At 41.1% G+C, this 14,841-nt stretch overlaps 1 protein-coding gene across 10 annotated transcripts in view; it reads right to left on the bottom strand.

Annotated features, from left to right (window-relative positions):
* Positions 1-14,841, bottom strand: part of TMED8 (transmembrane p24 trafficking protein family member 8) — a 34,082-nt gene that overhangs the window by 10,985 nt on the left and 8,256 nt on the right. For 2 of the 10 annotated variants that reach the window (XM_067729375.1, XM_067729396.1), the window contains exons 2-5: positions 9,273-9,354; positions 3,555-3,684; positions 1,682-1,823; positions 979-1,284 (exon numbers count right to left, since the gene is read on the bottom strand). In XM_067729375.1, the coding sequence (XP_067585476.1) occupies positions 979-1,284; positions 1,682-1,823; positions 3,555-3,684; positions 9,273-9,354 (660 nt within the window). Of the gene's footprint in view, positions 1-978; positions 1,285-1,681; positions 1,824-3,554; positions 3,685-3,969; positions 4,159-9,272; positions 9,355-10,445; positions 12,466-14,841 lie in introns of those variants that run through there. The other 8 variants (XM_067729406.1, XM_067729433.1, XM_067729408.1 and 5 more) reach the window with 8 other exon arrangements.

Genomic DNA, 14,841 nt, shown 5'->3' with positions numbered 1-14,841 from the left:
ACTGAGAAACAGTGATTTAGCCTTATAGAGCCTTCCTAGCTCCAAGAGTATCTGGAAATTTCCAAGGGGGAGAAAAAGATACTTAGAAGGGAAAATTCTGACATCTTTTCATCCAACAGGTAAAAGAACTAGCTAAAGGAGGTAGGAAATGTGGAAAAGTGCTGAAATGCTGAAAGTGCTATATGGAGTGACCCCGAACTCCTACTGGTCCCCCGGAAGGGCAGCAAATAAGATCTGAGGTTCTCCTCCTTCCTGAACACATGCAGATTTCCCTGCAGACTTGCTTTTCCATGAAGAAGCAAGTTAAGGGAATGACTTAATGACTTAATCTTTCCCGTAAGATTATACGGGAAAATAAAGGAATAAGGCTAATGCTTAGAACCTACTCTTACACTACAAAACAAACAAACAGAAAAAAGCGGCTTCAGGGCCATGTGAGCAGGCGCCGCAAGTAACAGCTGGAACAGAGCACAGAGACTATTTTTAAAACTGCTCTTGTCAACCAGCTGTGACAGTTTGGAGGGCGGAGAGAATGGGTACATTTAGCAAATTGTAATCACTCAGTTTGGTTCCAGACCAAGAATAAATGTAAATATCCCACAAGTAAGAGAGAAACATAAAATAATCTCAGATTTATACATGTGATCTGAAAAACACTGCCCATACATACACCAGCACGGATCCACCCCTTTTCCTGCCCCCAACCTATCCCTGTCCCCAAGGAGATCTTGGGGGACATGGCTAGGTACTGATTAAAAAGAAAAGAAGCTTTCCACTAAGGCATCAAAGCCACCCCACCAGAATGTTCTTTGAGGGTCTGACTTTGACCTGCATCACTCAACTTAGCTTGCCATGCTGAAAGGGATTCTTCACCTGCATTCTCAGGAAGAGGACGACTGGTACAACACAGGAAGTGATCGCTGCAAATTAGGTTGAGACAGAAAAGGAAACTGCAGATTATGTTAAAATTAAATTTACCTTCAATCTCCTCCTCTTCCTCCTCATCTTCATCCTCATCCTCACTGGAATCACTGACCTGCACCGTTATGTCAGTGCTGGTTACAGGGGTCCAGTCAAAGTAAACTCCAAAGCCAATGTCGTAGTCATCGGTCGCAAACTCCCAGCAGACACGCTTCCCCTCTGGGTGGGTAGGTACCCGGATGGTCACCACCTCACCCCGCTTCACCACCAGACGGCTGTTCTTCTCTTTGCCCAGCTTGCTTTTGAATTCCTTCATCTTGGCAAAGGTCCAGATGCACGGAGGTGCTATCAGAGGCGGGGAGACTGAAAGGACAGGCAGCTCACCACCGAGAAAGAGACCCGGAGGAAATGCTGCCACACCCGGCATTTTGCTTAGGGAGGTTGCCATAGTCGAAGACATTCTTCCTACTGGCTTCCCTGACTTCTTTTCACAAGGAAGGAGAGAGCACTGCCCTGAGGTGTGTCAGCTACTCAGCTTAAGAAATAGGTCTCTTTACGTACCATATATATACCTGGTACTCTATCCAGAATGTAATATTCAGATACTAGCTGTTTTTCCTCTTTTGTAATATAATCACCTATGTAATCCTATGCTTTCTCCTTCCTTTCTTTCTTTCCTTCCATCTGTCTGCCTGCCTTTAAGTACCCACTGGGAACCAAAAAAAAAAAAAAACACCTTCCACACCCCCAAAGGTCTCACCTCTCCTGTGGTCCCCCAGAAGGTCTGCAGATTCCAAATCAGCTGAAAGAATATCTACAGCTCCTGTGTGCTCAGACTGGATCATAACGATGTCCCCAGACCTTGGCAGACCATGGTACTTGGCCATCTGCACAAGAGAACTCTGGTTACAGGACATATATAAAGGCAGATTCCAATTAGCCTCTTTCCACCTGAAGGCTGCCTCCCCTGCCCTATTACCTCCACTCTCCCAACTCACAGTCTGAGTGCTAGTCAACATTCCTGCTCTCTCCTCCAGCCACAGGTTGCTAATAAATTCTACCCACTTTTTTTAATGCCATCAACATGTTCCCTAGTTTAAAGCTTCTTTCTTGTTCTCTCCTGCTTTTTGCAACTTTCCCACTTCAGACCCTTCATAAAATCCTTGCCCAAGATCACCCTCAAAATTTGCTACTGACTTTTCCATCGACAGCATTTCTGGGCGCAGCGTTTCTGGGCCATGCCTGCACAGTCTCTCCCTTCGGCTCCTCTCAGGACAGCTCTTGCATCTGGGCTTTAGCTCAACCTTCACTCGGCCACACATCCTCCTGCTACAATTTCCATCCACAGGTTACTTCCAGGTCACTGTCAATCAGTTCACCAAAGTACTGCAGAGAGAGAATCTGGCTCCTACTCTCTGGCTGTCTCTGTCTCTCTCTCTCACCCATGGCACACCTTGGATGTCTCACCCTATAGGTTGTCTCATTCACTAACAATGTTGTATAAATAATCACAATCTCACCTTAGACCAGCCCCAGGATTTGCATTTAAACAGTATATTTGCTGCCTGACATCTAACTTGCATGTAAGTGCAAATATCACTCGATACTCACAAAGCCCTCACTGACCCATGGCAGGAGCCTGAAGTCTCTCCCTAGTGGGTTTCACTTCAAACCACTCAGATTACCATTCCCCTATTTCATGCTATTATGACTTAATTTCCTGCCCCTTCTCCAAGCAGTTGACAAGCAACTCAAGAAGAAATGTATGCCTACTGCCAACACGGAAGAGCACATCAGTGAGACAGCAGTCCAGTTAAGGAATCAGACTTATATTTGCAATAAATGAATGAATGAATAAATGAATGCTGTAATCCTCCCAGACTATTTTCTCATAATATCTGTTTCTGAAGAGTTAAGTTCTTCAGCTCTTATTTCCAATGTTAAATGAGGTAAATCAGACTTTGACTAACTTGCTCGAATGAGTCCTTCCTCTTACAGAAGGTTAAACAAAAGATTTAGTTTGCAACTTATTAGTTGCATAGACTTGGTAAAGTCACTAACAGCTCTGAGCCTCAGTTTCCTCATCTTTAAATTGGGGACATAATGGTACCTATCTCACAGGGTTGTTCTCAGGAGTACATGACGTATTATGGATAAAAATGCTTTGTAAACTCTAAAGCATCATACAAATGTAACTATAATGTTCGGCATTGTCTTTACTGACACCATTTGTTATTCTAATATATATGTTAATAATGGTATGAACAACCCATCCCTCCATGGCAGGGAGACCACTACTACTGGTACCATTTCTATGGAATCTTTACCATAAATACCGAGTAGATCTACCACAAGAAAACTGAGACTAACACGTAATCCAATGGTTGAAGTTTCCTCACATCAAGTGGATTTTAGACAACATGGGAACATTCATTATAACACTTCATTATTTGAATAGATGCTTACTGGGTCCTAGTACAGTGATGGGCCCTGGGGAGGATACACATGATCATTCCCCAAATAATTAAACCTGAGATGACAGTGCTTTCTAATTCCAACCCACCCAAATGCATCTAAATTCTGTTGTCACAAACTAGTGCTTTTCAGAGAGAGAGTAAGAATGTGCGCCCTACCTTGCTGAGGACCTGGGCCTGGTCTGCAGACAGCAATTCCTGTTCCACCGAGGCCTGTGCCTCCATGGCACTGGCTGCCTTCTGCTGATCTTCTGTGGCATCCTCTCTCACCGGAGATACCATCTGTGGCCTCCCAGAGAAAGAGAGCATGTCAGTTCAAGGACTCTTTTTTTTTTTCCCTGGCCACACCATGCGGCTTGTGAGATCTTAGTTCCCTTGTGGGATCTTAGTTCCCCAACCAGGGACTGAACCCGGGCCCTGGGCAGTGACAGCGTGGAGTCCTAACCACTGGACCGCCAGGGAATTCCCCTCAAGGACTCTTTTCAAAGGCACAATGGTCCTGGAGAAACTCAGAAAGAAAAAAAACCTTCAAAGGGTACCCCCAACCCCTGTTTCCTCTGGCATTTGGGCCCACCGTCATTTCAGCTGACCACCGCCCAGGGCTGAAATGGCCTACAATGAAGCAGTGACAGCATGTGAGGGCTCAGGACTGACAACACCACATCCCAGGCTCCGAGAACCACGGTAAACACACAGCTCAGTCATCTGAGATAGACCGCAGGTCTGGTTTTTATTCCTCAGTCTGGGACCGATGCCATTTGCTCTGCACAGAATTTCAACAAAAGAAGAGTTAGAATCCCAGGTCTGTTCCACACATAAAGCTGCTGTTAGAAGCAAAGGGAGGAGGCCTCGCCTAAGCCAGAAGCTGATCACAAAACAAAGGAAGTACAGACTGATTAGCAAGGCAACCCTCTCCGCCTTATCCCAGGAGCATTCAGCGTTTCCATTCACACCCTATCACTGATATCCATAGCACACCCAGTTCACTTTTTTAAGCATGTTAATCTACTATCCCAATAACTTAAAACACAACTATTGGGACTTCCCTGGTGGCGCAGTGGTTAAGAATCCGCCTGCCAATGCAGGGGACACAGGTTCAAGCCCTGGTCCGGGAAGATCCCACATGCCATGGAGCAACTAAGCCCATGCGCCACAACTATTGATCCCACGTGCCACCAACTACTAAAGCCCGCGCACCTACCCGTTCGCCGCAGCTAGAGAAAGCCCGCATGCAGCAACAAAGACCCAACGCAGCCAAAAATAAAATTAAAAAAAAGAAAACCACTATTCCAATAGCTGATTTTGAAGAAGCAAGGGAATAATTTATGCTCTCTTCCATTTCTTCTGGCTTTGGAGAGACCAGAAAGTGAGTTAAGAGCCGGGGCTGTAGCACAATACCCCAGGCTTCTTGGAAGTCTGTTGCCAACAAAAGGTGGCGTGGAGTCTTTAGACAAGCAGTTATCAAAGTATAGTCCAGGGACCCCTGGCGTCCTTAAGACTCTTTCAGGGGAGTCTGTGAAGTCAAAACCTTTTCATAATAATTCTAAAATATTATTTGCCTTTTTTCATTTTCATCTTCTCAAGAGTTTACAGTGGAGTTTTCCAGAGACTACATGACATATGATATCACAACAGAACGAATGCAGAAGCAGATCTGAGAATCCAACTGTCTTTTGTTAAGACACACATTAAAGAGATTTACAACATCCCTCTTCTCACTAAATTATTTTTTCTTTGGAAAACAATTGTTTTTCATTAAAGACATGTTATTTATATTAACATGTAATGAGTTCCTTATTATTTTAAATGAATAACTATTTTTTAATTTTCTAGTTTTAATTACTAGTAAACATTGTAAGATATAATTCACATAAACAAAAATTCTTTAAGGTCCTCAATAAATTTAAGAGTGTAAAGTTTTGAGAACTGCTGCTTTAGGGTATCGTCCATTTCCTCAGACAGGCTGAGCAAACAACTGGGAAACAGCACTACGAACTGCACGGGGAAACAGAGGGCTTATTTTGGAGTTCATTAGTTTCTTCCTTTCTTTCTTTTTTAACATAAACAAGAAAGATCACTCCTAGTTTATAAATTACCTCTTCTTCAGATAAAACAGAGCCATCTTTTGGAATATCTAAGTCACTCCAATTGACCTCAGAACAAACAAGAGGTAGTTACTATGAACATCAGAGCTGTGGTTGATTATTCTGTGTGAACTGTAAATTGGTCTAGGCTGTGAGCCTATTTTATTCTCTTAAATCCAGAAATTAGAGCCCATTTTGGTTCCTTGGCACTACTTATTATGTCTCCTCCTCTATTAGGAGGTGAGCTTGATGGCAGGGACTGGGTCTCACTCCCTCTAGACTAACAGCTTCCATGGCCAAGCTTGTCGCATGGAACCCTGAGGCCCTTTGCACTCTGACCTCATCTCCTAGAATGACCTCCTCTTGCCTTGCCCAGTCCACGCCAGTCACAATGGCCTGTTGAATCTCTGAGAGTCCTCGAGCACCTCAAGCACTCCCCCACTGAGGGTCTGGGGGCCTGCTATGGCCTCAGCCTAGAATACTCTTCCCCCAGTTACTCAGGGCTTCCTTCCATCCTTCAGGTTTCTGCTCAGCCATCACTTTGGGAGAGGCTTCCCCTCCCTGGCTCATCACTCTTTACACCCGTACCCTGTTCATTTTTCTTCACTGCACTGATGACTGCCTGACATATTATGCACCATATTTTGTTGACTGCGAGATGCATATTTGTTTTCAGATTTTAATACAACTGAAATACAGGATGTCCTAAAAACTGCCGTGGGCCTGGAGTGACACGGAATCCCTCCTCAGGGGATTTGCATTTGCTTCTGCCAGGGCTTGGGAATGCTACCAACTGAGGTGACTTGAATTATGTTCTGTTTAAGAGTTTTGTTTGGACCACACTGGCAGAGTGAATTTACACAACAGACTTGTGGCTCATATTCTCAGGCGAGGTATTTTTCCCCCCTTACACAGCGCCAAGGTTGAGACATTCAAGTTGCCCTGCTCTCCTTTTCTGTGTGGAGCAATCTCTTTCCTCGTTTCTCTTTTCACTGAAGGTGCAGGCTTTTGCGGGAGGTCTCTTATTAGCCTATCTTGGGCATTCTTTCCTTTCTTGGTGGTATATAAAATAACAGTACATCTTATAGTTGATGACAACTTAGATTCTATGAAATACGATGTATACTTTTTTTCCATCTACCTCCCCCACTAGAATATAAGCTACATGAGGCCCGGGATGTGGACTGTCTGTTCATTTGTGGTGTCTTCAGTGCCTAGAACACTGCCAGGTAATAGCAGGCTCTCAATAAATATCTGTTGAATGAATAAATGAATAAGTTAACTTTTGTTTGGGAACAAAAGAGGACTATTCGGAATGTGAGAACACAATAGTTAATCTGACCAGCAGCCTGACCTTACTGTATATGGCAGCTAAAATGTAGTTTCTTCTTTGCCTTTGTGCATGCTACTTTGCACAAATATGGTTCTGCTTATTTAAAAAATATTTTAAACAGGACACGCATAAATTTAATATTCACATTAGCATTTTATGCTCTGAAGAATTAGTGAAAGGTACTTTGGGAAAGATAAATTGCAAATCACTTGATGCAGATGATAAACCATGTAAAGGAAAAACTCTCACTGTAAGCCTTCTGGTTTATGCTAACCCAGAGCAGGGAGGCCATCCCAAAGGGAGGGAGAGATTGGCCAGCCAGCCTCACTAGAAAAGATCAAGAGTCATGCCGTTTCCATTTCTAAAATATACAAAACACAAACACCAGACTTCAGGCGTCATGCATGCTGGATTATTTTTCTTCACGCATCAGATTTTAGAAACAAAACTTGAAATTTTTATCTCCTTTTTTCTAAGAATAGTCTATATTCTTCACTCAAAAAATTTATTTACTCTTAGTATGAAAACATCAGCTCTGTACCAAAAGCCATCTCCCAAGGATCCTTCAAATCAGCATGTGCAGGGACTTCCCTGGTGGTCCAGTGGTTAAGACTCTGCGCTTCCACTGCAGGGGGCAGGGGTTCGATCCCTGGTCAGGGAACTAAGATCCCGCATGCCACGGGCCATGGCCACAAAACAAACAAGAATCAACACGTGCAGAAAAAGCGTGGTGGTAGGAAAACGGAAGGACAGAAGGACACTCTTCTCACAGGATTTGATGAGAACATGAATTATCTCAAATAATCAATGCCTGGAGGAGGCTATGTCTTCTAAAAGTATCCTTATATGTAATAACCTAGTAGCTCTAAGCATAGAACTCAAAACCCTTCTGTTGCTACTTATGAGAAATAAGCTGTAGAGTAAACAAAACTAAAGCTGTGTGAACTTGGGAAAATTATTAAATTCACTGTTTCATTTTCCTCATCTTAAAAAAAATACTTTATTCGGTTTGTTACGAGGATTAACTGAGATAATACATTTTAACACCTAGTACAGTATTGAACGAACAGAAATATTTGATAAAAAGTAACTATTTTATTATCATTATTACAAAGAGGCATTCAATAAAGGGTGGCTATTATATTATTATCACAAACTGTATTAAAATTATATTAATTATTATTATTTTCCATTGTCTGAATTCTGGGGGAAAAAGTTTTATTTCATATACAAAGGTAAGAAGAGAGAATTTCTACTTAAGAAATAACATTTTAAATATATCATGGGACTTCCCTGGTGGTCCACTGGTTAAGACTCCACGCTTCCACATCAGAGAGCACAGGTTCGATCCCTAGTCAGGGAATTAAGATACTGCATGCCGTGTGGCATCGCCAAAAGAAAAAGAAATCTTAACATACCCCCACCCCCAGCAATCAACTTTGGGTGGGGCATGGAGACCACAGGTTCTACTGGACGGTACTGCACCATGAGCTGATCAGTTGGACTATAATATTCACTAGCTCAGCATTCTCCAAAATAAGTTTTTCATTAATTATTCCATTAATGTTTTGTGGCTTCCACTTATTCTAGGGCACAGTACTACTATTCCCTTTCTGCTATATACTCTGATATCAGTGATGGCAGGAGGATGAGATGGGTGGAGAGGGAAATTAAGAATGACAACCTGAAGATCATCATCGTGGCTGCAACACTGTGTTTGTGTGTGTGTGCATTTTATGGGTAAAAACCAAACACATGTTCTCTTGAAAGTCCATCTGTGGACACTCTTTTTCTTTCTTTTTTTTTTTCCTGGGCTGCGTCGGGTCTTCACTGCCGTGCGCTGGCTTTCTCTAGTCGCGGCAAGCAGGGGCCACTCTTCGTTGCGGTGCACGGGCTTCTCATCGCGGTGGCTTCTCTTGTTGCAGAGCACAGGCTCTAGGCGCGTGGGCTTCAGTAGTTACAGCATGCGGACTCAGTAGGTGCAGCACACGGGCCCTAGAGTGTATGGCCTTCAGTTGTGGTGTGTGTGCGGGCTCAGTAGCTGTGGCACACGGGCTTAGTTGCTCCACGGCATGTGCGATCTTCCCGGACCAGGGATCGAACCCATGTCCCCTGCATTGGCAGGCAGATTCTTAACCACTGTGCCACCAGGGAAGTCCCTGGGATCCATTTCTAATGTTTTAACATTTTAACCTGGTCTTCAAGAGGAGATAAATGAAGACACTACACTATTTGTTACAGTTCTATTCTCTGAGAGTTAAAGAAAATTTTATAACCTGAAATAGACCTGCATTCCCGCTAAACACACTTAAGGATTGATTAATTAATGACAAAACACTCCATACTCTTCACTTCATCTTGTCTTCCCCCTTAAAGTCACTGTTTACTTCTTTCATCAATTACTATCTCAGAAGATAAAACTCCGAGAAGCATTATATCCCAAGTAGTTGCTGTCCCTACCTGTAGGATGAGGAATGGGGTTCCGGATCAGAGGCAGAAGCTGCTAGAGAGGTGACCTTGGTGACTTCTAGATCTTCATTCTCTAGAAAATCATGGGAAGAAAAATTCAATACCGGAGAAGGAACACAATCATAATTATCTTGTATCTTTTTAAAAAATCTGGCAGTTTCAACCAACTTTCTCTTTCTAAAAATAATCTAGGCACAAACTTTATACTCTGGGAGCCCCAGTACATAAATTATTCAAGTCATCACGTCCAAGTATTCTCAGACCATTATAACCTACTCATAAAAAAAATGTCATTTTCCAAAACAAGTCCCCACAGAATTCATCCTAATTCAAGGATCACATTTCACAGAAAGCAAATGGTTAAACTAGGCAGAACGTAAAGGACAGAATGGAATGTAGAATGAAATGAACTGGAATTCAGTGCCAAAGTAGAGAGTGCCACCTCTACATTCGATCAGCTCACATCACTGTATCCAGGGTCAGGTAAAGGATTTTTGTAATTTCATTCATTTACTCACTCACTCATTCACCAATGACTTACTGAATAACTGCTCAGCATCGTCAAGGAATATACAGGTGAAATGTACAATGAAGACCAGTTTCCCAGGCTCACAACAAGCCTGTGACTGGTATTATCATTGCCATTTTGCAGGTAAGGAAACTAAGGCATAGAGATAGGATGCACATCCAGGCAATTATGCTCTTAACCATTAGGTGTTACTAAGTTTCATGGTGTATTCATGTAGCCTTTCCTGTGAGCACTCAGAAAAGCATATGGTTTAGTGTGTTTAGATAACCCCTGGTGAACCTCCTCTAGTTAAGACAGCAAAAAAACTGAAGCCCAAAGTTCACTTCTCAATATAAAATATAACTTACTGATGTAAACCTCAAACACTGAAAATTTCAGAATTTGGTAGCAACATAAAAGTATAAAAGGTAAATATTTGTGATTCAACTTTAGTCTCATTTTTTTTTGTATGTGAATAGGATCTATTTTCTTTTTGTCAACTCACATTCTCATAGGTAGAAAGACCTTATAGCTTATGCTACCTGATTTTCCTCTTGTGAGATAATAGAAAATACATATATTAGTTTCTGCCCCCAGTTCCTGGCACAGAACTAAAACCTTTATAATTCCCTAAGTGATTAGAGCACTATGAGTACCTTTTGTTCTAATATTTGGTCTTTGATTTGGTTCCTGCCACAGAGTTCCTTAATTCCATGGAATTTCCTGGGTGATAACAATGTCTCTTGTTCTAATGAGGTACCTCTTGGGCCCCTACATGGGGGCTGGTAAAGAAAGAGACAAAGCCATGATTAGAAGCTTGGGATTTTCAACCCCACCATCCTTTCTCCAGAGAGGGGAGAAGGGCTGGAAATGGAGTTAATGATTGATCACACCTACATGATGAAGCCTTCATAAAAATCCCAAAAGTACTGGATTTGGAGAGCGGCCAGCTCAGTGAACACATCTCTATAGCAGGAGGGTGACCCACCCCAACTCTGTGGGGACAGAAGCTCCTTCACTTGGGACCCTCCCAGACCTCGCCCTCTGTATCTGACTGTTCATCTGTAACCCTACCATATCTTTTAATAAACTGGTAAACGTAAGTGTTTCCTTGAGTCCTCTGAGCTGTTCTGGCATTTAATCAAACCCAAGGGGGAGGAAGTCATGGGAACTACCAATTTGTAGTCAAGTCTGACAGAAGTTGTGGGTAACCTGGGCAACTACTACTGGCAATTGGCATCTGAAGTGGGATGGGAGCAATCTTGTAGGATTGAGCCCTTAACCAGTGGGATCTGACACTATCTCCAGGTAGATGGTGTTTAGAATTGAGTTAAATTGTAGGACACCCAGCTGGTGTTGCAGAGTTGCTTGGTGTGGGGAAAAAACTCCACACATCTGGTGTCAGAAGTGTTGAGAATGTGGCTGTGTGACAGAGTAAAGGAGAAACACAGGAGGACTGAGGTTTTCTTTACACCTCTCAACAAAGGAACTGAGTCTAAGACAAAAGTCAGACGTTCCCCAGGGTCCCCTAGTCTGTGAAGAGGCCCTTTTCACCAAGAGATAATGAGAATAAAAAGTTCTTCCCTATGTTGACCTAAGTAAAATTCGCTTCCTAATAAATTCTGCTCTTCGATCAATACTCCCCACAATATCCTTTCAAATATTTACAGCCTGCTATCACATTTCCTGCAAGTTCCTTCCCAGGCCGACCATCTCCAGTTCTCTCCATCATCTCTTTGTTCCATTTCAAGAAAAGAGCTAAAATGGACAACTTTTTCAGATGAGTCCTAAACCATGCAGAGTACATGGAGACAATCATCTCTTAATAAGGACACAGTATTTCTTGACGTAAGACATTAACTGGGCACTAGATTTTTTTAACTGCAAACTTACCCCATTGGCCTAAATAAGTCAATCAAGATCTCCAAGGGCTTATAAAAATAAACTTATTCCAAGCTCAGTCTCTCCTATGCTCTATTTTTGAAACAGATTTTTGGAACATAACTGACTTCTTAACTTAAACGCAGGACTTCATGTATCCGTATTACTGATTTTAAATTAGGTTTTTGAAATGACACAAGTACATGCTTTGCGCATTGTAGAACAAATTAAATACAGATAAGAAAACATTCCTTATTTACCCTTCCAGACTTTAATATACAAATAATCCATTATTCAGTGTAGAAAAATCAGGAAATACAGACAAGAAATAAACAAAACAACCAAACACAATCCCACTAGCCCAAAATAACCACTGTTAACATTTTGGTGCATATCCTCTCAGAAATATATTTATACATATACATACACATATATGTGCATATTTATATGTATTACACATATAGATAAATGTATACGTATAGACATCTATATATTTATATATTTTCCCCCCCTATCCCCAGCAATCAACTTTGGGTGGGGCATGGAGACCACAGTTTCTACTGGACAATACTGTACAATGAGTTGATCAGTTGGACTATAATACCTACTAGCTCAGGTATGAATACAGCTTTTCATTAATTATTCCATTAATGTTTCATAGTTTCTACTCATTCTAAGGCTCAGTACAAATATAAATGTATATATAATATTTATATATGTATTATATAAATATTTATATAAAAATTCTATTTATATACCTATATTTCCGAAAGGACATGTACCTAATATTACTGAACATTATTCATGAAAATTTTTCAGGGTCAATAAAAATGGGACTAGGGCTTCCCTGGTGGCACAGTGGTTGAGAGTCCGCCTGCCGATGCAGGGGACACGGGTTCGTGCCCCGGTCCAGGAGGATCCCACATGCCGCGGAGCGGCTGGGCCCGTGAGCCATGGCCGCTAAGCCTGCGCGTCCGGAGCCTGTGCTCCGCAACGGGAGAGGCCACAGCAGTGAGAGAACCGCGTACTGAAAAAAAAAAAAGGGACTAAAAAAATAATTTAAAATGGCAGCATATTACCCCATAGGCTGTACCATAATTTCTTTAACCAATCCCCAAGCCCCTATTGTTAGAGCTAGACTCTGTTTCAAATCTTTCCCTGTTATAGACAATTATGTTATATTAGAGATGTCTACAATCCTCTCTTAAGAACTTTGCCTGTCCACAGCCTTGAAGGGGCAGTCCTGTGACCAGGGAACACTATGTTGGCTATTGGTTTTGGGTGAACATCTGCCCCACAGTTTCCAATTCTCTTCCCCCGAGTCCGGGGTTGGTACCAGAGCCCAAAACAAACTGTGAAGAGCCTCAGTCGGGTCAGGGACTGAGGCTACCTTTTGGAAGAAGCCTTTGCATGCCATGCAAAAGCAGATGACTAAGCAGAGGAGACAACTGTCAGAGACAGAAAATAATGCATTCAAGCAAAAAGAAACAAGGCGTGGTGGGGTCCAGGCAGCTGGTGTCAGGTGAACCCGGATTAGGGACAACCAAAGGAAGCTGCACCTTGGCCTCCTCTGAGCCAAAAGCTGAGCCCTGGATTGTCATTTTATTATTTATAGGAGTTCTGGATACAAATTTTTGTCAATTGTATGTTATAAATACCTGCTTCCACTCTGTGATTTACCTTTTCACTCTTCTAATGGTGTCTGTCCTTTGATGAACCAAAGTTCTTAATTTTAATGTAGTCAAAATTTATCAATCTTTTCCTCTATTAGTCTTTGTGTGTCCTGTTTAAGATGTCTTTCCCTACACTGAGATCAAGAAAATATTCTCCTTTATTATTATTGTCTAGGAGCTTATTGTATTTTTTTTCACATTTTGATCTACAGTCCAACTAGAGTTGATTTTTTGTGTTTATGGTGTGTGAGATAAGGATCAAGGTTTTTTTTCTTTTCCTTCTTTCTCTTAGGATATTCAATTTTACCAGCAATATTTACCATTCTTGCCCCACTACTCTAAAGTACAATCTTTGTTGCAAATGAAAGATTTTGTTTCTAGGCTCTTATTTCTATTCCTAGGGCTTAACTGGGCTATTCTGTAAAAGCCTTAAAATAAGTCTTGATTGTAAATCAACTATAATTCAATAAAACTTTTTTTAAAAAGTCTCGATACCTGATAGACCAAATCTTCCCATCTTGTTGTTCTTACTTGAGTGTCTTTGGTATTGGCCTTTCATTTCTCTATATATTTTAGAACCAGCTTGTCAAACTCCACCCAAAAGGCCCACCAAAACCTTCTAGGAAATTTATTGGGATTGTATTTTATCTATAAATCAAGTTGGGGAGAACTGACATCTTTACAATACTGAGTCTTCCAAACTAAGAATATGGTAGACCCTTCCATTTACTTATTCTTTAATTTCTCTCAATAATAATGTATTATAATCTTCTGCATAAAGTTTTTGCATATATTTTGTGAGATTTGTTTCTAGGTATTTGAAGTTTCTTTATTCTATAGTAAATTACATATATATATATATACACATATATATTTAACTTCTTTGCTAGTATACATGAATGCAATGGAATTTTGCATATTGACCTATATCCAACAATCTGGACAAATTTATTAATTTCAATAAATTATCTATAGATTCTTTTGGATTTCCATGTACACAATCATCATCTGCAAGTAACAGACTGAATAGGATTCCTTTATAATCCTCATATATTTTATTTTTCTTGCCTGACTGTTCTAGCTAGAATATCCAGTAAAATGATGAAAAGCAAGTGGTGAGAGTGGACAACCTTGTCCTATTCCTAATCTCAAAAGGAAAACTTTCAAATTTCCCCATTAAATTTGATGCTGCTTGTAGGGACTTTGTAGATATGCTTTATCCAATTAAGAAAGTTTCCTTTTATTCCTCATTTGCTAAGTTTTGAATCATAAGAAGAGGCTGAATTTTACCACTTTTTTCTGCTTCTACTAGACTGATAATTTTTATCCTCTACTGTATTAAAATGGTGATTATACAGCTGACTTTTTTTAAAAAAATGTTAAAGCAACTTTTCATTCCTAGAAAAACCCAACTTGGTCATATATATTGCTGGATTCAGTCTGTTAATCTTTTGCTAATGACTTTTTGCATCTATGTTAATGAGGGAGATTAAACTGC

This window comes from Pseudorca crassidens, chromosome 1 (genome assembly GCF_039906515.1).
Source record: "Pseudorca crassidens isolate mPseCra1 chromosome 1, mPseCra1.hap1, whole genome shotgun sequence".
Lineage (NCBI taxonomy): Eukaryota > Metazoa > Chordata > Mammalia > Artiodactyla > Delphinidae > Pseudorca > Pseudorca crassidens.
This window is presented reverse-complemented; position numbering and strand designations above follow the sequence as displayed.